General features: G+C 36.3%; 1 protein-coding gene across 1 annotated transcript in view; it reads right to left on the reverse strand.

Moving 5' to 3' along the window:
- NEXN (nexilin F-actin binding protein) overlaps positions 1 to 23,098 on the reverse strand; it is a 52,900-nt gene that overhangs the window by 23,802 nt on the left and 6,000 nt on the right. The window contains exons 2-5 of the mRNA XM_081307696.1: positions 3,920 to 3,995; positions 2,592 to 2,783; positions 1,982 to 2,060; positions 1,745 to 1,893 (exon numbers count right to left, since the gene is read on the reverse strand). Of these exons, the coding sequence (XP_081163822.1) occupies positions 1,745 to 1,893; positions 1,982 to 2,060; positions 2,592 to 2,783; positions 3,920 to 3,946 (447 nt within the window). The 5' untranslated portion in view covers positions 3,947 to 3,995. The remainder of the gene's footprint in view (positions 1 to 1,744; positions 1,894 to 1,981; positions 2,061 to 2,591; positions 2,784 to 3,919; positions 3,996 to 23,098) is intronic.

The raw sequence follows: 23,098 nt of genomic DNA on the forward strand, positions 1-23,098 counted from the left end.
TTATCTTATTGCCTAATTTTTTGAGTTCTTTGTATACTCTGGATATTAGGGCTCTATCTGAAGTGTGAGGAGTAAAAATTTGTTCCCAGGATGTAGGCTCCCTATTTACCTCTCTTATTGTTTCTCTTGCTGAGAAAAAACTTTTAAGTTTAATTAAGTCCCATTTGTTGATTCTTGTTATTAACTCTTGTGCTATGGGTGTCCTATTAAGGAATTTGGAGCCCAACCCCACAATATGTAGATCGGAGCCAACTTTTTCTTCTATCAGACGCAGAGTCTCTGATTTGATATCAAGCTCCTTGATCCATTTTGAGTTAACTTTTGTGCATGGTGAGAGAAAGGGATTCAGTTTCATTTTGTTGCATATGGATTTCCAGTTTTCCCAACACCATTTGTTGAAGATGCTATCCTTCCTCCATTGCATGCTTTTAGCCCCTTTATCAAATATAAGATAGTTGTAACTTTGTGGATTAGTCTCTGTGTCCTCTATTCTATACCATTGGTCCACCCGCCTGTTTTGGTACCAGTAACATGCTGTTTTTGTCACTATTGCTCTGTAATATAGTTTGAAATCTGGTATCGCTATACCGACTGATTCACACTTCCTGCTTAGAATTGCTTTTGCTATTCTGGGTCTTTTATTTTTCCATATGAATTTCATGATTGCTTTATCTATTTCTACAAGAAATGCCGTTGGGATTTTGATTGGCATCAATGTACTTTTGAGAAAGTTAGTAGAAACAGAAGGAAGCATTTCAAATAGATTTAAGGTACTTAAATAATTGCTTTTAAAAAACAGCATTTAGGGGCTGAGGTTGTGGCTCAGTGGTAGTAGAATGCTTGCCTAGCATATATGAGGTACTGGGTTCGATTCTCAGCACCACATATAAATAAATAAAATAAGGTCCATTAAAACATCTAAAAAAATTTAAAATCCAGCATTTAAAATTTTTGCTGTTGGTGGGTAGAGTTGTGGATCAGTGGCAGAGCGCTTTCCTAGCATGTGTGAGGCACTGGGTTGATTCTCAGCACCACATATAAATGACTAAAATAAAGTTTCATTGACAACTAAAAAAAATATTTTTTTAATATTTATTTTTTAGTTGTAGTTGGACACAATATCTTTATTTATTTATTTTTATGTGGTGCTGAGAATCGAACCCAGGGCCTTGCACGTGCTAGGTGAGCACTCAACCGCTGAGCCACAATTCCAGCCCTCATTAATTTTTTTTAATGTTTTGCTATTAAAAATCCAGCATTTGTGTGTATCTGTGTGTGTGAGCGCGCACCTGATGTAAACAGGTTTTGTGTGAAATTGTCTTACATCTTTGTAAAATCCTCTAATATATCAAGAAAAAATAGAAATGTGGACCATGTAAGGAACATGGACAGAATCATAAGATCATACAACAAAAATCATCTCAATGTTTCACCTTAAAATGGCACATTCTAGGGTTGGGGATGTAGTGCTTGTTTGGAATATGTGAGACCCTGAATTAAATCCCTAGTACTAAAAAAAAAAAAAAAAAAAAAGAAAAGAAAAGAAAGAAAAAGAAAAGCACATTTTACCTGTATCCTTCTAGGCATCTGATATTCAATATTTTACTTAAGATGTTATTTTTAGGTTAGCTGCTATTATTAGGCTTATATTATATTAAAATGTTTTAATTAGGCAACATACTGATTAGTCTTTCTTTATACAGTAGTTTCAGAAGAAAATACCAACTTAATATTTAGTGTATACCTGCTCAGCTCTTTTTGCTAATTCACGCTGTATTTTCCTCTTTTCTAACATATCCTGTTCAATTCTGCGTTTTCGTTCCTCCTCCATTCTCTTCCTTTGTTCCTCTTGTCTTTGTTTCTCCATTTCAGCAAATTTACCTTTAACAGTCCCTAAGAATACATTTTAAAAAAAATTAATACTTTGTTATGTTTCTTTCTTTTGTAATTTCTTTTACCATTTACCCTTCAAGTTTCTTACCTGTTAGCTTTGGGACATAAGCCTTTTCTACTTTAGAAGTTACCTCTTCCTCATCATCAGAAGCAAGCATCTCTTTAATCTAGATGGTAAAATAAATTAAGATAAACATGTTTAAATTAGACTAAATCATATTATAGTAGTCCTCCCTCATCTGCAGGAGATACCTTTTAAGACTCCCAATGGATTCCTGAAACCACAGATAGTACTGAGTGCCATATATATACACATACTCTGGTTTTTACTGTATTTACACACCTATGATAAAGTTTAATATATAAGTTAGGAATAGTAAGAATTTGACAGTAATTATAAAGTTGAACAATTATAACAATATAATTAATAAAATTTATTAAAAAATTAATTATTTTTTCTGGAATTTTCCATTTAATATTTTCAGGCTGGTTGACTTTAGATAACTGAAACAGTGGAAAGCAAACCTGCAGATAAGGAGAGACTACTGTCTATGTAGAGTTTAAATTAGCTTACAAACATATTAAAGTATTTTAATTATAATCAATATGAAATGTAATTATGAATAATAAGTAAAATGTAAATTAAAAAGATGAAAATTAATATTTGCATAGAATAAAATAAAATAAAATAAAGTAACCTCCTGCTTTCTCCTGTTCCATTCTCTCTCTCTAATATATTGTTCTTTTCTTCTTTGCTTTTCGTCTCTAGATCTCCTTTGATTTCTTTCTTCCCTGGCTTTCTGCATGGCTTCAAACTTATCCTTTACATCACCCTTGCCAAGTTTTGGCACATAGGATTTTGGGACAGGTTTAGACGAAGAAAGCAGAATCTTCGTTAGAAGAAAATAAAGAGAAGAAAGTTTAAAAAACAGAAGATAGGAAGAAATTAGGTAAAGATAAGAATAAGCAATATAAAAAATACTTATTGAAACAGAAAATAGAAATGAGTTTTAAAACCTTCTTTGCATTATCATAACCTGATTAGATACTATCTACAACTTAAGTATAAAAATGAAATTATAGAAAATATGAGATACATTTTATTAATATAAATATTCATTAATGTAAATTCTATCCATATAAACTGCCTTAGTAAAGAAGCTCCATTTGTGCGTACTGATCTACATAAGCTGAAGGTCAGTAAAATATAAATATCAAATACTGAAGCCAGGGCTGGGGATGTGGCTCAAGCGGTAGCGCGCTCGCCTGGCATGCGTGCGGCCGGGGTTCGATCCTCAGCACCACATACCAACAAGGATGTTGTGTCCGCTGAGAACTAAAAATAAATACTAAAAATTCTCTCTCTCTCTCTCTCTCTCACTCTCTCTTTAAAAAAATAAATAAATACTAAAAATTCTCTCTCTCTCTCTCTCTCTCTCCTCTCTCACTCTCTCTTTAAAAAAAAAATACTGAAGCCAAATGAGAAGCAACCTGTATTTTATTATCCTATTCCATTAATAAAAATTCAGATTTGGCCTAGCGGGGTGGTGCTCAGGAGGCTGAGGTAGGAGGATCATGGATTCAAAGCCAGCTTCAGCAACTCAGTGAGATCCTGTCTCTAAATAAAACATAAAAAAAGGGCTGGGGGGCTGGAGTTGTAGCTCAGCAGCAGAGCGCTTGCCTCGCATGTGTGAGGCACTGAGTTGGACTCTCAGCACCACATATAAGTAAGTAAATAAAATAAAGGTCTATAAACAACTAAAAAAAATTAAAAAAAGAAAGAAAGAAAGAAAGAAAGGGGCTGGGATATGGTTCCGTGTGTAAGTACCCCTGGGTTCAAGCCCCAGTACCAGAAAAAAAAAATCAGATTTGATATTTCTTGCTTAAAAGTTACCAAGACTAATTTCAGTAAATTAGATGAAAATGAAGAAAAGGCAGAAGTTCAAGCTTTAAAGTTTAAAACTTAAATCATGTATCATATTCTTGCTGTTTTCCATCTTTTTATTTTTTAATTTTTGAGACTTACCTCGGCTTTTTGGGAAATATCATTCATGTTTGCTCAGTTTGGTTTTGCACTGATACAGCTTTGTATATTTTTGCACCTGTAAAACATTTGAATATTGTACAAGAATTTTAATAATTTTATTTTTAATGTGTTATGTATTTTTATAAGTAGAAATAGCATATCATTTTTCCCTCAAAAAAATGCATGCTAGTACTGAGTTGTGATAACCTTCAACATCTTTTCTCAAGAATCAGGGTATGTAAAATACAAGGTGAATGGTATTAAAAAAAATCCCAGAAAGTTAATGTCGTAAAATAGCTTGGTGAACATATCAAGCACGCTTGAAAAATTTGTATTCTATAATTATTTAGTGTATTATTCTATAAATATTAAATTGATTAAGATGACTGGTCATGTAGATATATTCTTCAATATAAATAATTTTTTATTATTCTTTTTAATTACACCATTTTTGTTTCATGTAATTTCAGGTTCTTTGAAACATGTACCCATTATGATTGCAATATCTTCTTTTAGAATTGATCCTTTAGTTAGTATCAAATTTCCCTCTTCCTTGTGTTGAATTTAACTGATATTAAAATAACCACACCAACTTTTTCAGCTTTACAGTTTGTATTGTGCATAATTTTCTATTTTACTTTCAACCTATTTATGTTTTTATATGTAAAGTTTATCTCTTAATTGGACTTTGGATTTTGCTTTAAAAATAATTCTGTTATCTATTTTATGTAAAGTTTATCTCTTAATTGGACTTCAGATTTTGCTTTAAAAATAATTCTGTTATCTTTTTTTTTTTTTTTTTTGAGATGGGGTCTTACTATGTTGTCCAGGCTGATCTCAAACTCCTGGGCTTAAATGATTCTCCTGTATCAGCCTTCTGAGTAACTGGATTACAGAGAGGCCTGCATACTAGGTTCAGGAAGCTTTCCTTGAATCTGCTTGGTGCTAGGTCTATGTTAGGACTAGAGATACAAAAAAAAGGCAACATGGTTTCTCTATCTTGTTCTGTATATTCTACTTTAAATGAACATAATAATCATGGTTTATGTGTGTCCAGCAATATTTATTTTATATATATATATATATATTATATATATAAATATATATATATATATATGACATAAAACTGCTGTGTGTGATGGTGCCTAATCCCAGCAGATTTTATTTATTTATTTATTTATTTATAGACAGGGTCTTCCTATGATGTCCAGGCTGGTCTCAAACTCCTAGGCTCAAGTGACTGGCCACAGCTTTCTAAGTAGGTGGGACTACAGATGCTCACCACCATATCTGGCTATTTTATTTTTTGATGGGCTTTATTTTTTAGAGCAGCTTAGATTCATAGCAAAATTGAGTGCAAATTACAAATATTCCCCAAATATACCTATCCCCACACATGGACAGCCTCCCTATCTCCCATTTGTTAAACTATATTGACACCAGAGTCCACTGTTTACATTATGGTTCACTCCTGGTGTATATCTTATGGTTTGGCATGAATCCACCCTTATAGTAGCATACCAAATAGTTTCACTGTTCTAATAATCCTCTGTGCTCTACCCACACATACTCCCTCTTCCCCATAGCAACCTCTGCTGTTTTTACAATCTCTTTAGTTTTGCCTTTTCCAGAATGTCATATAGTTAAAACTATTGTATTTTACAGTTTGACATCTGCTGCTGCTGCTTTTTCTTTTTCTTCTTTTTTTGGAGTGGTGGAAGAGGTTGTGGTGCTGGAGGTCAAACCCACGGTGTCTCACATTCCAAAACCGTTTTTTCCCTTGCAGCCCTGTGATTTAACTCAGGGCCTCACACGTGCTAGGCAAGTGCACTACCATTGAGCTACATCCTTCTCCCCTCATATTGATTTCTTTTTTTTTAATATTTATTTTTTAGTTGTATTTGGACACAATACCTTTATTTCACTTACTTATTTTTATGTGGTGCTGAGGATCGAACCCAGGGTCTCGCATGTGCGAGGTGAGCGCTCTACTGCTGAGCCACAACCCCAGCCCTCATATTGATTTCTATCACTGAGTAATATGCATTTAAGTTTCCACTACGATTTTCATGACTTGATAGTTCTTTTTTTATTATTTTTAGTTGTAGATGGACATAATAACTTTATTTTATTTATTTATTTTTATGAGGATCAAATGCAATGTCTTATATGTATTAAGCAGGCGCTCTATATTCTTGTCTGGATGTACCATTTTATTTATCCATCTTTCTACTGAACAGCATTTTAGTTGCTTCCAAATTTTGGCAATAATAAATGAAATAAAAATTCATGTTGCCCTACATCCTTACTCATGCTTCAGGTTCTAAGTGTTCTGGATTTCAACCATTCTAATAGTGCAGAATGGTATCTCATTGTCATTTTAGTTGGCATCTTTCTGATGACATGTGTGTTAAGCATCTTTTCATATCCTTATTTGCAATTTGTGTATTTTCTTTAGTGGGTCTCCGTAAGGTTTTTGGCTGATTTTTTTAAAGTCAGGCTGTGTTCTTATTGTTGAGTCTGAAGAGTTCTTTGTATACTTTGGATAACAGTCTTTTCTCTGATATATTTTTTGCAAATATTTTCTCCCAGTCTATACAATAGTTACATGATGAGATGAAGTGAGGTGAATAATGTATACATTATGATGCAATATTAAGCTACTACTTCTCTCTTTCTCTCTGATGATTCATTCTTCACATAGTAGAAATTTAAAATTTTACAGAAGTCCAGCTTATTGGTTCTTTCTTTCACAGATTGTACCTTTGGTATTATATCTAAAAAGACAATACCAAACTGGAGGTCATCTAGACTTGCCTATGTAATTATCTTCTAGGGCTGTTTTTTTTTTTTTTTTTTTTGGTACCGAGGATTGAACTCAGGGGCACTTACCACTGGGCCACATCTCCAGTCCTATTTTTGTGTTTTATTTAGAGACAGGGTCTCACTGAGTTGCTTAGCACCTCACTTTTGCTGAGGCTGGCTTTGAACTTGCAATCCTCCTGCCTCAGCCTCCCAAGCCGTTGGGATTATAGATATGTGCTATCACACCCACCTTCTTCTAAGGGTTTTATAATTCTATGTTTTACATCTATTTTGAGTTAAGTTTTGTGAAGGATATAAGGTCTGTGGCCAGATTCATTTTTTGTGCATGTGGATATCCAGTTGTTCCAGCACCATTTATAGAAAAGACAGTCTTTTCTCCACTGTATTGCTTTTTCTCCTTTGTCAAAGATAAGTCAAATATATTTATGTGGGTCTATTTCTGAAAATTTTATTCTGTCCAAATATCTATTTGTATATTGTTTCATCAATGCCATACTGTCTTGGTTACTGTGGCTTTATAGTTCAACATTTCCCCCTTACCTGCTTTTCACCTTCCACAGTTTCAGTTATCCACAGTCAACCACCATCTGAACATATTAAATTGAAAATTCCAGAAATAAATAACTTATAAGTTTTAAATTGTATGTCATTCTGAGTAGCATAATGAAATCTTGCGCTGTCCTACTGTATTCTGCTCAAGATATGAATCATTCTTTTGTCCAGCATATCCACAGTATATATACATTACACTACCATTTGTTAATCACTCAGTAGCTGTCTGGATTATCACATCAACTATTGCAGTATCTCAGTGCTTGTGTTCAAGTTACCCTTGTGTAGTAGCCCAATGCTGCATCACAATGCCTACATTATTCACCTCATTTCATCTCACCATGTAGGCATCATATTTCACATCATCACAAGAAGGGAAGTAGAGAACAATAAGCGAATTTGAAAGAGACCCAATTCACATAACTTTTTTTTTACAGTATATTATTATCTTCATTCAGTTTATTATTTGTTATCATTGTTAGCCTCTTATAGTGTCTAACATAAATTAAGCTATATCACAGATATATATGTAAAGGAAAAACCATACTGTGTATAAGGTTCAGTACTATCTGTGGTCTCAGAGATCTGCTGGGGTCTTGGAGCATATCCCTTGCAGATAAGAAGAGACTACTCTATATCTTTAAGTCCAGTGATATCAGTCCTATAGCTTTGTTATTCTCCTTAAAGACTATGTTAGAGCTGGATGATGTCATACATGCCTATAATCTGAAGATTTGGGAGGTGGAGGCAGGAGGATTGCAAGTTCAAGGCCAACCTCAGCAAATTAGTGAGATCCTGTCTCAAAAAAAAAAAAAAAAATCTAGAATAGGACAGAACATGTGGCTCAGTGGCAAAGTGTCCTTGGGTTCAATCCCAGTATCTCTCTCTCTCACACACACACACACACACACACACACACACACACACAAAAGATTGTGTTGATTATTTTGGATCTTTCCCCTCTCGACATAAATCATAGAATCAGTTGGTCAATGTCCACAAAATATCTTGCTAGGAGGCCCATCCCCTTGGGCCTCTTATAGTGTCCTATGCTAGAGCCAACTGTGACCCCGAACCATTGCTTGGCCTCTGTGTCTGTAGGCTGCTGGAACTGAAGTGTGTTGCACAGTGGAGAAAAAAATTAACTGCTAGGATTTTTATTGAGATTGCATTGAATCTGTAGACAGATTTGTACTTTTCAATGTGCAGGTCTTCCACATCTTTCTGTCAAATTTCTCCATAAACTAATATTGGTCGATGCTACTTGTATTAGTCCATTTTTAATCACTGTGACAAAATACCTGAAGCTGGGTATTAAAAAAGAAACTTATTTAGCTTATAGTTGTGGAGGCTGAAAGTCTAAGATCTGGTGGCCACACTAGTTCTGTCTCTGGTGAGATCCTAATAGTAGATGGTATCATGGCAGAAGCACATATAAGAGTGAGCGATAACATCACAAGACAGGAAGCCAGTGAGCAATTCAAGGATCAGGTTTAGGCTTTTAAATAACCTACTCTGCCAAAAATAACTCAGGGTCCCATGAGAACTACTAATCCTTTTTTTAGGGCATACTCCCAATGACCTAAGGACCTCCCAATTGGCCCCAATACATCACCTCTACCACATCATTGAGCACCAAGCCTCTAACACAAGAACATTCTTTTGACAAACCACATTGAAACCACTGCACTACAATAAATGCTTTTTTAAAAATCTCAATGGTGATTGTTGCTAATATATAGAACTACATTTTTTGTATTGTGATATTATATACTGAAACCCTACTAAAGTAGTTCACTTATTTCTGTTTTTTTTTTTTTTTGTAGATTCCATCAGATTTTCTACATACACAGATAATCACATCACTTGTGAGCACAGTTCATCTTTTTCCCCTGGCTTTCTGTCCCCTACTAGTCTTTCTACATATCACTTCATAATGCTTTCTCTTCCAGACAGACACTATCACTCAGAACTCTCCCCAAACAGTCAAGTTCAAGGTACAGTCCCTTGAACATAATAGATGTCAAAAATGTTGCTCAGTGCGGTGACACAAGCCTGGAATCCCAGTGCCTGAGGCTGCTGAGGCAGGAGAATATTGAGTTCCAAGCCAGAAAAAGCGATGTGCTAAGCAACTCAGGGAGACCCTGTCTCTAAATAAAATACAAAATAGGGCTGGGGATGTGGCTCAGGGGTTGAGTCCCTTGAGTTCAATCTCCAGCATCCCCCCCTCCAAAAAAAAAAAAACAATGTAAATGATCATAATTATATTGGTAAAATGTATATTATGAAAAAAATCAAAATAAATGGCATATGCAGTTTCAATCATTGTCATGAATTTTCACAAAGTCTCTCTTTAGTATCTAAAAGACTTCTATTTGTACTTAGGTTTTTAGGTTTATCTGGTGTGTGTGTGTGTGTGTGTGTGTGTGTGTGCGCTTTGGTGCTGGGAATTGAACCCCAGGCCTTATACAAGCTAGACAAACCTCTACCACTGAGCTAAATCCCCAGTCCTAGTATATACATTTTAAAAAATTATAATATTCAACATCATAGATGTATCAGCCAAATCTACTTTCTTTTCCTTTTTATTATGGAAATTTTCAGACATGCAAAATTAAAGAGACTACTCTAATAAACACCCATATATCCATCACTAAGCTTCAACAATAATCAGCTTTCTCCACTGTCTTAAGCAATACAAAATGTTTCATTTGTTTTATGCAACACTTATTTCAGTGCAATATATCTTTAAAGATGCCTTAAATCATACTTTATATTCTAGCTGTTCCTACCACATCCTAGGCTATAATATGAGATACATCCTCCTATCCATTCAGAATTATGTCCCCACCAGTGCCTTCCATTTTCTCTTGAAATGACTTTAGTGTAACCATTTACTTAAAGTTGAAGCCAGGTGCAGTGGCATTTGCCTGTAATTCCAGCAGCTCAGGAGACTGACACAGGAGGTGAAGTTATAGGTATGACTCAGTAACTTAGCAAGACCCTAAGCAACTTATTGGGACTCTGTCTAAAAAATTTTAAAAAGGGTTGGGGATGTAGATCAGTAGTAAATTGCAGCTAGGTGAAATCCCCATACCCCCTCAGTACTTTCCCAGATGACAAGTTATTATCTGATGAAGTCATTAATAAAGTAGTGAAAACTTACACATATAAGTAAAATGTAAGGATCTACAATACATTTTTTAAAAGATTAGAAGGAATGCAAGTTCAAAGGCATCCTCAGCGACTTGGTGAGGCTCTAAGCAGTTCAGCAAGACACTACCTCTAAATAAAATCCAAAAAAAAAAAAGAGTCAGGGATGTGGCTCAGTGGTAAAGTGTTCTGGGATTCAATCCCTGGTACAAAAAAAAAAAAAAAAAAAATGCCTAGAGTTGCTGTCTACACTGTATAAAAGAGAAGGTTGGAAAACTAACATTGAACTCCTATATGTCACATACACTAGTTAGTTTGCCTATTATTTCATCAATCTAAAGCAGGTAAGTATGATAGAATTAAGAATAAATGAGGGCTGGGGTTGTGGCTCAGTGGTAGAACACTCGCCTAACAAGTGTGAGGCCCTGGGTTGGATCCTCAGAACACATAAAAATAAATAAATAAGTAAAATAAAGGTATTGTGTCCAACTACAACTGAAAAATAAATATTAAAAAATAATAAATGAGAAGAGATTAAATTAGTTAAAATGGAAAAATATGAATTTGAGAAACATTTATTTCCAGCCACTATGGCACATACCTGTAATTTCTGCTACTTGGGAAGGTGAGGTAAAAGGATTGCAAGTTTCAGGCCTGGGAAACTTAGACAAAAAATAAAAAGGGTTGGGGATGTAGCTCAGTGGAGAGTGCCCCTGTTAATGCTTGATACCACAAAAGATACATTTTGACCATCTTTCTGTCTTCTAGATATAGTACTACATAATATAATGATGAATAGGGTAAAATACCTGTTCTCATAGAGGTCAAAGTCTAGATGAGATAAAATATAATTACAAAAGTATAATAAGACTTATTACACTTTTAGTTTATAAAATGTTTAATTAGATAATGTGAAAGTTTATAAACACAGAAAAATAAACTGTGTGATGTTAAAAAAATGTGCCTTCTGTAAGAAAAGCTACGAATTACAAGAGGGGGTTTCAAATTTTGGGGGTGCAGGGCTAAGGTGTGGGCCTATTACTGAGGATCCCAGACAAATTTTACTTATATGAATTATTTTTGTAGATATGTAATGTATTAGAAACTTTAAAATAACAATAGTAGTATCATTTAAAATTTTTATTTTTGGATTGTTCATTGCTATTATATAAAAATAAAATAATAGACTTTTATCCTAAAAATATAAAAAATAGCAAACCTCATTGTTATAAACATGAAAAGATTTTATGAAAAATAACTATATTTTCCAAAAAAAATTAATCAGAGAGAGGGGCACTGTTTTACATTTTAATAAGTCTCTTTAATTCTGGGTTTATCTGCTTCTACATTCAAACTATTGCAATATATTGTTTTGAATTAAATCTACAAAGAAAACATAATATCATACAGATATATATTTGGAGAAGGAAGGACTTCATTGATTCTTAAAGGGTCCAGGGGACTCCCAGGGTTTTGTTTGGTTCTGAAGATTAAACCCAGAAACATTTTTATGTTTTTGGTTTGAGACAAGGTCTCACTAAGCTGCTTAGGGCTTTGATAAGTAATGACATCATCATCTTCATCATCATCATTATTTTATTTATTTTTGGAGGTACCAGGGATTGAATCCAGGGCCTCAGTGTGTTAGGCAAATGCTCTACCATTGAGCCATAGCCCCAGCTCAGGGTCTTGGTAAACTGCTGAGGCTGGCTTTGAACTTGTGGTCTTCCTGTTTTAGCCTCCCAAGTCATTGAGTAGCAAGGATTACAAGCATGGCCTACCACACTCAGGTGAACTCCCAAGAGTTCTAAAAGAACATTTTAGATCTGCTGAATTACAGACAAGAACATCCTATCAGATCAAGTTTGTCATGCTAGAAAGGAAGTGGTTACACTATACATTTACTCATAGTATTTTAGAATGCAAAGTGAAAATCAGTTTAACAATTTCTTAAACTCAGTATAAGAAGCCAAAAGATTTTATATCTGAAATATCATAGGTTTTTTTTTAAGCTAGTGTTAAATAATTTTTCTTCTGAGTAGGCACATGCAATGTTCTTGGCCACCTTAAAGGGGCAGCAGCAACATAACAATTCAGTTCCACTGCACTTTCTAAATGAAAGCTCAGGCAGACTAGATGAACTGTCATCAAGAATAAAATTGGGGTGGTAGCGGCAGTGGAGGAGACAGCAGGAGAGGGCTCCCAGTCTGCTTGCCACCCGACGCTGCTCAGGAATTTAACAAGAAACAAATTTTGATTCAACTATATTTTGAATTGAAGCCAGAAATATATTAGAGTTTAGATTCTTTCATTTGATTAAGAAATTAGCCCTGGCCACCTATTTTGTAAATAATGTTTTAATGGAAGATGGCGGCGGGAAGTGAGTAAGCCGCTCCGTGCTCCGTGCCGCCGCGTATGTTGCTGCGTCTTAAAAGATGAAGTAAAGATCATTAAAGGAGATCTGTCGACAAAGACTCAGCACCGTGTCAAGAAAGGGGCCTAGGTGGAGTGAATCTGCCACGACTCCAGCCAAGGTGGAGTGAGTCCATCACGACTTCAGCGCGAGCAGTAAGGCTACAGCCCCCGAGCTGCCCGGCTCCCTCGGCCCCTTCTCCTTCTCCTCTTCGCCTTTCCGCTTTGCTTTTCCCCTGCCGTCTCTCCTCCCATGCTCAGTCCCTAAATCTAGATCTCAATTTCTTTCCCCCACCCCTCCCGCTCTCCCGCCTGTCCAGTACCCAGCCTGCGCGGGCCCCGAGGCTCTGCCTCCCCTCCCCCAGCCCGCACCCCCTCCCCGGGGGTCCCGAAGGCCACAGCTGGGCCGCCACCGCCGCCGCCGCCGCTTCCCGCGGAGCACCATAGAGCAGACTCTTCACCGTGCGAGTGAGCTGCTGAGTTAAATGGAACAGCTGATAAGATGAGTGACAATTTAAAATCTAAGTGATCCAACATGGCGGCGGACACGGAGAGATCAAGTCTCTAACCCCTTCAGCTGCGCGAACATAGGGAAAAGTAAACTGTCAAAATACTGTTCGCTCAGGACCACTAGGCACTGTTGAGCTGAAGGGGATCCCAGGCGAACAGTCTGCCCCTCTCAGAACACACTGAGCCCGGATTGGGCTGCATTCTAGTTCTGGTTTGCCTGCTTCTAGTGACTCAGCACTAATGATCCCGCTGAAATAACTAGTCGGCCCACCTGAACTCACAGAGGTAAAAGCCAACTGAGCACGATAGTCAGACCCAGGGTATCCCTCTGCTGACAACAGAGGTCCCTTGAACCAGCTACCAGGGAAGTTTCTACCTGAGGGCAAACAAATTCGCTGGGGGTCCTCAGCCCCAAGCCCTACAAACTTAGGGTCTGAGGGAGGCAAACAGAAAGGGTGTGCCCAGGCATCCATGGAAACAGGGCTCCCAGGAGCAGCAGACCCGGCGTGTAGCCAGTATTGTGGTGAGCGTCACAGGTGAGCAGGGCCTGGCTTGAGGAACCACAAGAGAAGGCCCTAGGCACTCAGGATTGGAGACCCGCACAGTCTGGGAAGAAGAGCTGAGGCACAGTGATTGGTTCCCACCCATCAAGAAGAGAAGCCTGGCCCAGTTCCCACCTACTGGAAGAGAAGTTAATTGAGCTCTATGACTGCATTTATTATTATTATTATTATTATTATTATTATTATTATTATTATTTTTAATGATTATTATTGGTATTTTTTTTAAATTTTATTTTCACTTTTTGTTGTTGATGTTGTTGTTGTTCTTCAACTTTCTTATTAATGGTTTCAATTTTTTTTAATTCTTTTTATTCTATTATTATTACTATTATTTTTTAAACTTTAATTTCCATTTGTTTATTATCATTATAATTTTTTTTGGTTTTAAATTTTTATTTTTCCGTTTTTTCTTTCTTTCTTTTCACTTTTTTTCTTTTGTCTTTTCATTTCTTTTCAATTTTCTTATTCCCCCTTTCTTGAATTCTACCTGCCTACACTCACTCTCTTTAGTGACTTCTTCCCTTCCCTTCTAATACCTCTCCTCCCAAGCATCAAATAAATTTATAAGAGTAAACAGTAACTCAGCAGTCAAACAGAACAAGAAGTATCATGAGCATAAAAAAGCAAGGAAGAAAAGGAGTACAAACAATGAAGGACAGCCTAAATATTCAGGAGTACCTGGAGTCATCTGAAAAATGGCCATATAAAGAACTCAAGGAACACCTTAGACAGATGGAAAGGAACCTTAAAGATCACATTGAAAATGAATTACATAAACAGATAAAAGAAGAAGTTAAGCATCTTTATCAGGAGATTATAAAAAAAATCAAACAATAATTCTAGAAATGAAGGAAACAATAAACCAAATTAAAAACTCAATCGAGAGTATCACTAACAGAGTGGAGCAAGTAGAAGCCAGAACGTCAGATAATGAAGACAAAATATATCATCTTGAAAAGAGTCTAGCCAACTCAGATAGGCTGGTAAAAAATCACGAGAAAAACATCCAAGAGATTTGGGATAACTTAAAAAAACCAAACTTAGGAGTCATCGGGATAGAGGAAGGCAGAGATTCATGCCAAGGGAATGAATAACTTGCTGAATGAAATAATTACAGAAAACTTTCCAGAAATAAAAAAGGAAACAGATATACAAATTGTTGATGCATACAGGACACCGAGCACACAAAATCACAGTAGACCAACGCCAAGACACATTGTTATGAAGATATCCAATATACAGAACAAAGAGAAAATATTAAAAGCTACAAGAGAAAAGAGGCAGATTACATTTAAGGGTAAACCAATAAGGTTAACAACGGATTTTTCATCACAGACGCTGAAAGCGAGAAGATCCTGGAACAACGTATTTCAAACACTGAAAGACAATGGATGCCAACCAAGAATTCTGTATCCAGCAAAATTAAGCTTCAGATACGACAACAAAATAAAACTCTTTCATGATAAACAAAAGCTAAAAGAATTTGTAGCCAGAAAACCAGCATTGCAAAGCGTCTTGAGCAAAACTCTACACGAGGAAGAAATGAAAAACAATAACCAAAACCATCAGCGGGAAGTGCCTCAGTAAAGACAGAGGACGGGGGGAAAGCTAATCATGGAGAAACAAACTAAATTAGAAAAAAGAAGAGATAAATAATCAAACATGGATGGAAGTACAAACCATATATCAATAGTAACTCTAAACGTTAATGGCTTAAACTCTCCAATAAAGCGACATAGGCTGGTAACATGGATTAAAAAAACAAATCCAACAATATGCTGCCTCCAGGAGACACATCTGATTGGAAAAGACATACACAGGCTCAAGGTAAAAGGTTGGGAAAAAATATACCACGCACACGGTCCTCGTAAGCAAGCAGGGGTGGCCATTCTCATATCGAATAAAATCGACTTCAAGACTAAGTTAATCAAAAAGGATAAGGAAGGACATTATATACTGTTAAAAGGAACCATTCACCAACAAGACATAACAATTATCAATATTTATGCACCAAATAATGGCGCTGCAACGTTCATAAAACAAACTCTCCTCAAGTTCAAGAATCAAATAGACCACAACACAATAATCATGGGTGACTTCAACACACCTCTCTCACCATTGGACAGATTCTCCAAACAAAAGTTGAATAAAGAAACTACAGAACTCAATATCACAATCAATAACCTAGACTTAACTGACATATATAGAATATATCAACCATCATCAAGTGGATATACTTTTTTCTCAGCAGCACGTAGATCCTTCTCAAAAACAGACCATATATTATGCCATAGGGCAACCGTCAGTAAATATAAAGGGGTGGCGATAATACCATGCACTTTATCAGATCATAATGGAATGAAACTGGAAATCAATGATAAAAGAAGGAAGGAAAAATCCTACATCACATGGGCAATGAACAATACGTTACTGAATGATCAATGGGTTACAGAAGACATAAAGGAGGAAATCAAAAAATTCTTAGAGATAAATGAAAATACAGACACAACATATCGGAATCTATGGGACACAATGAAAGCAGTTTTAAGAGGGAAATTCATCGCCTGGAGGTCATTCCTCAAAAAAAGGAAAAACCAACAAATAAATGAGCTCACACTTCATCTCAAAGCCCTAGAAAAGGAAGAGAAAAACAACAGCAAACGTAACAGAAGGCAAGAATTAATTAAAATCAGAGCAGAAATCAATGAAATTGAAACAAAAGAAACTATTGAAAAAATTAACAAAACAAAAAGTTGGTTCTTTGAAAAAATAAATAAGATCGACAGACCCCTAGCCATACTAACGAAGAGAAGAAGAGAGAGAACTCAAATTACTAACATACGGGATGAAAAAGGCAATATTACAACAGACGCTTCAGAAATACAGAAGACAATTAGAAATTATTTTGAAAACCTATATTCCAATAAAATAGAAGATAGTGAAGACATCGATAAATTCCTTAAGTCATATGATTTGTCCAGACTGAGTCAGGAGGATACTCACAACTTAAACAGACGAATATCAATAGATGAAATAGAAGAAGCAATCAAAAGACTTCCAACATAGAAAAGCCCAGGACCGGATGGGTATACAGCGGAGTTTTACAAAACCTTTAAAGAAGAATTAATACCAATACTTTTCAAGTTATTTCAGGAAATAGAAAAAGAGGGAGCTCTGCCAAATTCATTCTATGAGGCCAACATCACCCTGATTCCGAAACCAGACAAAGACACCTCAAAGAAAGAAAACTACAGACCAATACCTCTGATGAACCTAGATGCAAAAATCCTCAATAAAATTCTGGTGAATCGGATACAAAGGCACATCAAAAAAATTGTGCACCATGATCAAGTAGGATTCATCCCTGGGATGCAAGGATGGTTCAATATACGGAAATCAATAAATGTTATTCACCACATCGATAGACTTAAAGATAAGAACCATATGATCATCTCGATAGACACAGAAAAAGCATTTGACAAAGTACAGCATCCCTTTATGTTCAAAACATTAGAAAAACTAGGGATAACAGGAACTTACCTCAACATTGTAAAAGCTATCTATGCTAAGCCTCAGGCTAGCATCATTCTGAATGGAGAAAAATTGAAGGCATTCCCTCTAAAATCTGGAACAAGACAGGGATGCCCCCTATCACCACTTCTATTCAATATAGTTCTCGAAACACTGGCCAGAGCAATTAGACAGACGAAAGAAATTAAACGCATAAAAATAGGAAAAGAAGAACCTAAATTATCACTATTTGCAGATGACATGATTCTATACCTAGAAGACCCAAAAGGGTCTACAAAAAAACTACTAGAACTAATAAATGAATTCAGCAAATTGGCAGGATATAAAATCAACACACATAAATCAAAGGCATTTCTGTATATCAGCGACAAAACTTCTGAAACGGAAATGAGGAAAAACACTCCATTCACAATATCCTCAAAAAAAAAATACTTGGGAATCAACCTAACAAAAGAGGTGAAAGACCTATACAATGAAAACTACAGAACCCTAAAGAGAGAAATAGAAGAGGATCTTAGAAGATGGAAAAATATACCTTGTTCATGGATAGACAGAACTAACATCATCAAAATGTCGATATTAGCAAAAGTTCTCTATAGGTTTAATGCAATGCTAATCAAAATCCCAATGGCATTTCTTGTAGAAATAGATAAAGCAATCATGAAATTCATATGGAAAAATAAAAGACCCAGAATAGCAAAAACAATTCTAAGCAGGAAGAGTGAATCAGGCGGTATAGCGATACCAGACTTCAAACTATACTACAGAGCAATAGTGATAAAAACAGCATGGTACTGGTACCAGAACAGGTGGGTGGACCAATGGTACAGAATAGAGGACACAGAGACTAATCCACAAAGCTACAACTATCTTATATTTGATAAAGGAGCTAAAAACATGCAATGGAGAAAGGATAGCATCTTCAACAAATGGTGTTGGGAAAACCGGAAATCCATATGCAACAAAATGAAACTGAATCCCCTCCTCTCGCCATGCACAAAAGTCAACTCAAAATGGATCAAGGAGCTTGATATTAAATCAGAGACACGGCGTCTGATAGAAGAAAAAGTTGGCTATGATCTACATACTGTGGGGTCGGGCTTAACAACTGGAATCAACAAATGGGACTTACTCAAACTAAAAAGTTTTTTCTCAGCAAAAGAAACAATAAGAGAGATAAACAGGGAGCCTACATCCTGGGAACAAATCTTTACTCCACACACTTCAGATAGAGCCCTAATATCCAGAGTATACAAAGAACTCAAAAAATTAGACAATAAGATAACAAATAACCCAATCAACAAATGGGCCAAGGACCTGAACAGACACTTCTCAGAGGAGGACATACAATCAATCAATAAGTACATGAAAAAATGCTCACCATTGCTAGCAGTCATAGAAATGCAAATCAAAACCACCCTAAGATACCATCTCACTCCAGTAAGATTGGCAGCATTATGAAGTCCAACAACAACAAGTGCTGGAGAGGATGCGGGGAAAGGGGTACACTTGTTCATTGTTGGTGGTACTGCAAATTGGTGCAGCCAATTTGGAAAGCAGTATGGAGATTTCTTGGAAAGCTGGGAAGGGAACCACCATTTGACCCAGCTATTCCCCTTCTCGGTCTATTCCCTAAAGACCTAATAAGAGCATGCTACAGGGACACTGCTACATTGATGTTCATAGCAGCACAATTCACGATAGCAAGATTGTGGAACCAACCTAGATGCCCTTCAATAGATGAATGGATAAAAAAATGTGGCATTTATACACAATGGAGTATTACTCTGCTTTAAAAAATGACAAAATCATAGAATTTGGAGGGAAATGGATGGCATTAGAGCAGATTATGCTAAGTGAAGCTAGCCAATCCTTAAAAAACAAATGCCAAATGACTGCTTTATATAAGGGGAGTAACCAAGGACAGGGTAGGGACGAAGAGCTTGAGAAGAAGATTAACATTAAACAGGGATGAGAGGTGGGAGGGAAAGGGAGTGAGAAGGGAAATTGCATGGAAATGGAAGGTGATCCTCAGGGTTATACAAAATTACATATAAGAGGAAAGGAGGGGTAAGAGAAAAATAATACAAGTGGAAGAAATGATTTACAGTAGAGGGGGTAGAGAGAGAAAAGGGGAGGGGAGGGGAGGGAAAGGGGGATAGTAGAGAATAGGATAGACAGCAGAATACATCAGTCACTAGAATGGCAATATGTAAATCAATGGAAGTGTAACTGATGTGATACAGCAATCTGTATACGGGGTAAAAATGGGAGTTCATAACCCACTTGAATCAAACTGTGAAATATGATATATTAAGAACTATGTAATATTTTGAATGACCAACAATAAAAAAAAAGATAAACCCTTATTATAAATCAAGTATCTTTGGTGAGAAAAATAGACGGGACCACAACTGATTGTTATAATACAAAGTCTTAGGTGCTATAATAGCAATATTATAGCAGAGCTATAGAAGCATGGAAAACAGTACAGTGTGGTTAAGGAATGGGTTCAGTTAAAAAGGTTTCAAAGAGATGATGACATGAGTTAAAGAATAAGTAGGCGGGACTGGGGATGTGGCTCAAGCGGTAGCGCGCTCACCTGGCATGCGTGCAGCCCGGGTTCGATCCTCAGCACCACATACCAACAAAGATGTTGTGTCCGCCGAGAACTAAAAAATAAATATTAAAAATTCTCCCTCTCTATCTCTCCTCTCTCACTCTCTCTCTCTCTCTCTCCCCTCTCTCACTCTCTCTTTAAAAAAAAAAAGAATAAGTAGGATTTCACAAAGTAGAAAAGGAAGTAAGGCACATAAACAGAAGAACCAATATTAACAAAAACTACTAATGCTTGAGAATTTGCAAGTTTGTGGAGCTATGAATTGTCCAATGTCTATAGCTAAATGTGAAATATAGGCTGGACACTGGCTAGAAAGATTGCTGAATGCCATAATAATAAAAACTTTAGACTTGATACTATAGGCAATGGGTGCAAAGATTTCTTAAAATATTTTTAAGATGTTGATTGACCTTTATTTCATTAATTCATTTATATGCAGTGATGAGAATCAAACCCAGTGCCTCACACAGGCTAGACCAACCTGCAACAAAGATTTTTTAAGCAGGAGCATGACTTAATCTGTATGTATTCTAGGAGGGTAAAAAATAAGACTGTTCTAGCAGCACAGAGAATGGAGTAAAATGGGGAAAGGCTAGTAAGAGGAGAGCGAATACAATGATCTTGGCAAGAGAAGGCAAGGAACTGAATTATGATAGTGGCATTAGGAATGAAAAGTCAGAATAGACATTTTAGGAGTGGAATTGAAAGGACATAGTGACCCATATTAACAAATTTATTAATCTCCTACTATATGCCAGGCAACTATCCTAGGCTCTAGGGATATGAAAGTGAACAAAAAGACAAAGTCCCTTTGTGAAACTTACGTTGTAGTGGGGACACTATAGAAAGAACTTTGATCAATTTGATTTGAAGGGATAGAAGTGAGGAGATAACTACTGCCAAGAATGAACCCAAGGACTGGGGTTATAGATCAGTGGTAGAGTGCTCACTTCACACGTTGTGAAACACTGAATCGATCCTCAGCACCCCATAAAAAATAAAGGTATTGTATCCATCTGCAACTAAAAAAAAAAAAAAAGAATGAACCCAAGCTGGGTGTCATGGTGCATGCTTATAATCTCAGGGACTTGGGAGGCTGAGACAGAAGGATGCAAGTTCAAGACCAGCCTCAGCGAGACCCTGTCTCAAAAAAAAAAAAAAAAAGGTGAGGGGGAAGGGGCTTGGGATGTGGCTTAGTGGTTTAACACCTGTAACCTGTACTCCCAGTGACTGGGGAGGCTGAGGCAACTTAGTGAGACCTCTCTCAAAATTAAAGAAATTAGAAAAAAATGGGGGGGGGGTCGCTGAGAGTGTAGCTTAGTGCCAGTGTGTCTCTGGATTCAATCTCTAGTATCACAAAAGCAATAATAAAAAAAAAAAAACCACACAAATAAAAGAAACCCCCTAAAAAACAAGATTTCTAGTTGGAGCCAAATGGGTTACCACTGAGATTAAATTTAAAAGTATGTTTAAGTCAGAAAATGAACTCAGTTTTGAACAGGTTTTATTGCCTGCCAAAATTATATTTGAGGCCAGGCATGGTGGCTTGTACCTATCATCCCAGAGACTTGGGAGATTGAGGCAGGAGGATCACAAGTTCAAGACCAGCCTCAGCAATTTAGTGAGGCCCTGAGCAACTTAGCAAGATCCTATCTCAAAATAAAAAATGGGCCCAGAATGTAGCTCAGTGGTAAAGATCCCCTGGATTCAATTTCCAGTACCTTCCCTTGCAAAATTAAATTTTGGGTCTGGTTGTGCATAGATTAAGAATCATGGAATTTTAGAACTCCATTTTCTAAGAACCTTACAAATCATCTAGTTCAACAATTCAACCCCTTCATTTACCATAGAAAGAAATGAGAGGCAGAAAGATATTCAACGACTTATCCAAGGTTACAAGCTGCTAAGTAGTGGAACAAGGAACTAGATTCCAGGTTTCTTAACTTAGTCACTCTGTCATTCAACATTATTACCTATTTTAAGTACATGAAACATTACACATATGTAAATAACATGCTCAATGGCAATATTAATGTTGGTATCAATTTTCATTGTACTTATGAAAGATAGGCTTTGAGAAGTTTTTAAAAATGACTCAATTGCTTGATAAAATGTTTCTAGAATAAAATAATTTCCAGGTAAGATATTAAGATATGAAGTCAAGCCATGAGAGAATAAGTCTAATAGTAGAATGTAACAGTAAGTATAACATATTTTTGGGAGGCTACTGGGGATTGAACCCAAGGCCACATTCATACTAAGTACATATTTTACCACTGAGCACTGCCACCCATAACAAATTTTTCTTAAAATATGCATGTTAATGATTCAGTTATAGAATTTCTTTACATCTATGTTTAACTTCTAATTTTCATAATTTTTATTAATTTCCCTTCACTTTTCAGATATGCAATTGAAATATTTCAAGAATAGCAAATAATGCAAAAATCAAAAGAATTTGAAATCATAGCTCTCTATTATTTAAAATAGCCGTTTCACTGTATTATTATCTCCTTTTCCAAGGAGAATAGAATTGTCAAGACAGTGACTGTTTTAAATCTGCATTTTTAAAAATTTGAAATATATTTTTATTTGTTCTTTTTAGTTATACATGACAATAGAATTTTTGTTATTGTTGTTTTTGGCACTGGGGATTGAACTCAGGGGCACTCAAGAACTGAACCACATCTCCAGCCCTATTTAGTATTTTATTTAAAGACAGGGTCTCACTGAGTTGCTTAGTGCCTTGTTTTGCTGAGGCTGGCTTTGAACACGTGATCCTCCTGCCTCAGCCTCCCTGAGCAGCTGGGATTACAGGCATGCACCATCACGCCTGGCAGTAAAACGTATTTGGAATATAACTTCCCATTTTTGTGATTGTACATGATATGTAGTTACATTGGTCGTGTATTCATATATGAACATAGGAAAGTTATGTCCAATTCATTCTACTGCCTTTCCCCTTCCCATCCCCCCACCATTCCTCCTACTCCCCCCTGTCCAATCTGGTGA

The sequence above is a fragment of the Spermophilus citellus genome, assembly GCF_964194105.1.
Source record: "Spermophilus citellus genome assembly, chromosome: 9".
NCBI lineage: Eukaryota > Metazoa > Chordata > Mammalia > Rodentia > Sciuridae > Spermophilus > Spermophilus citellus.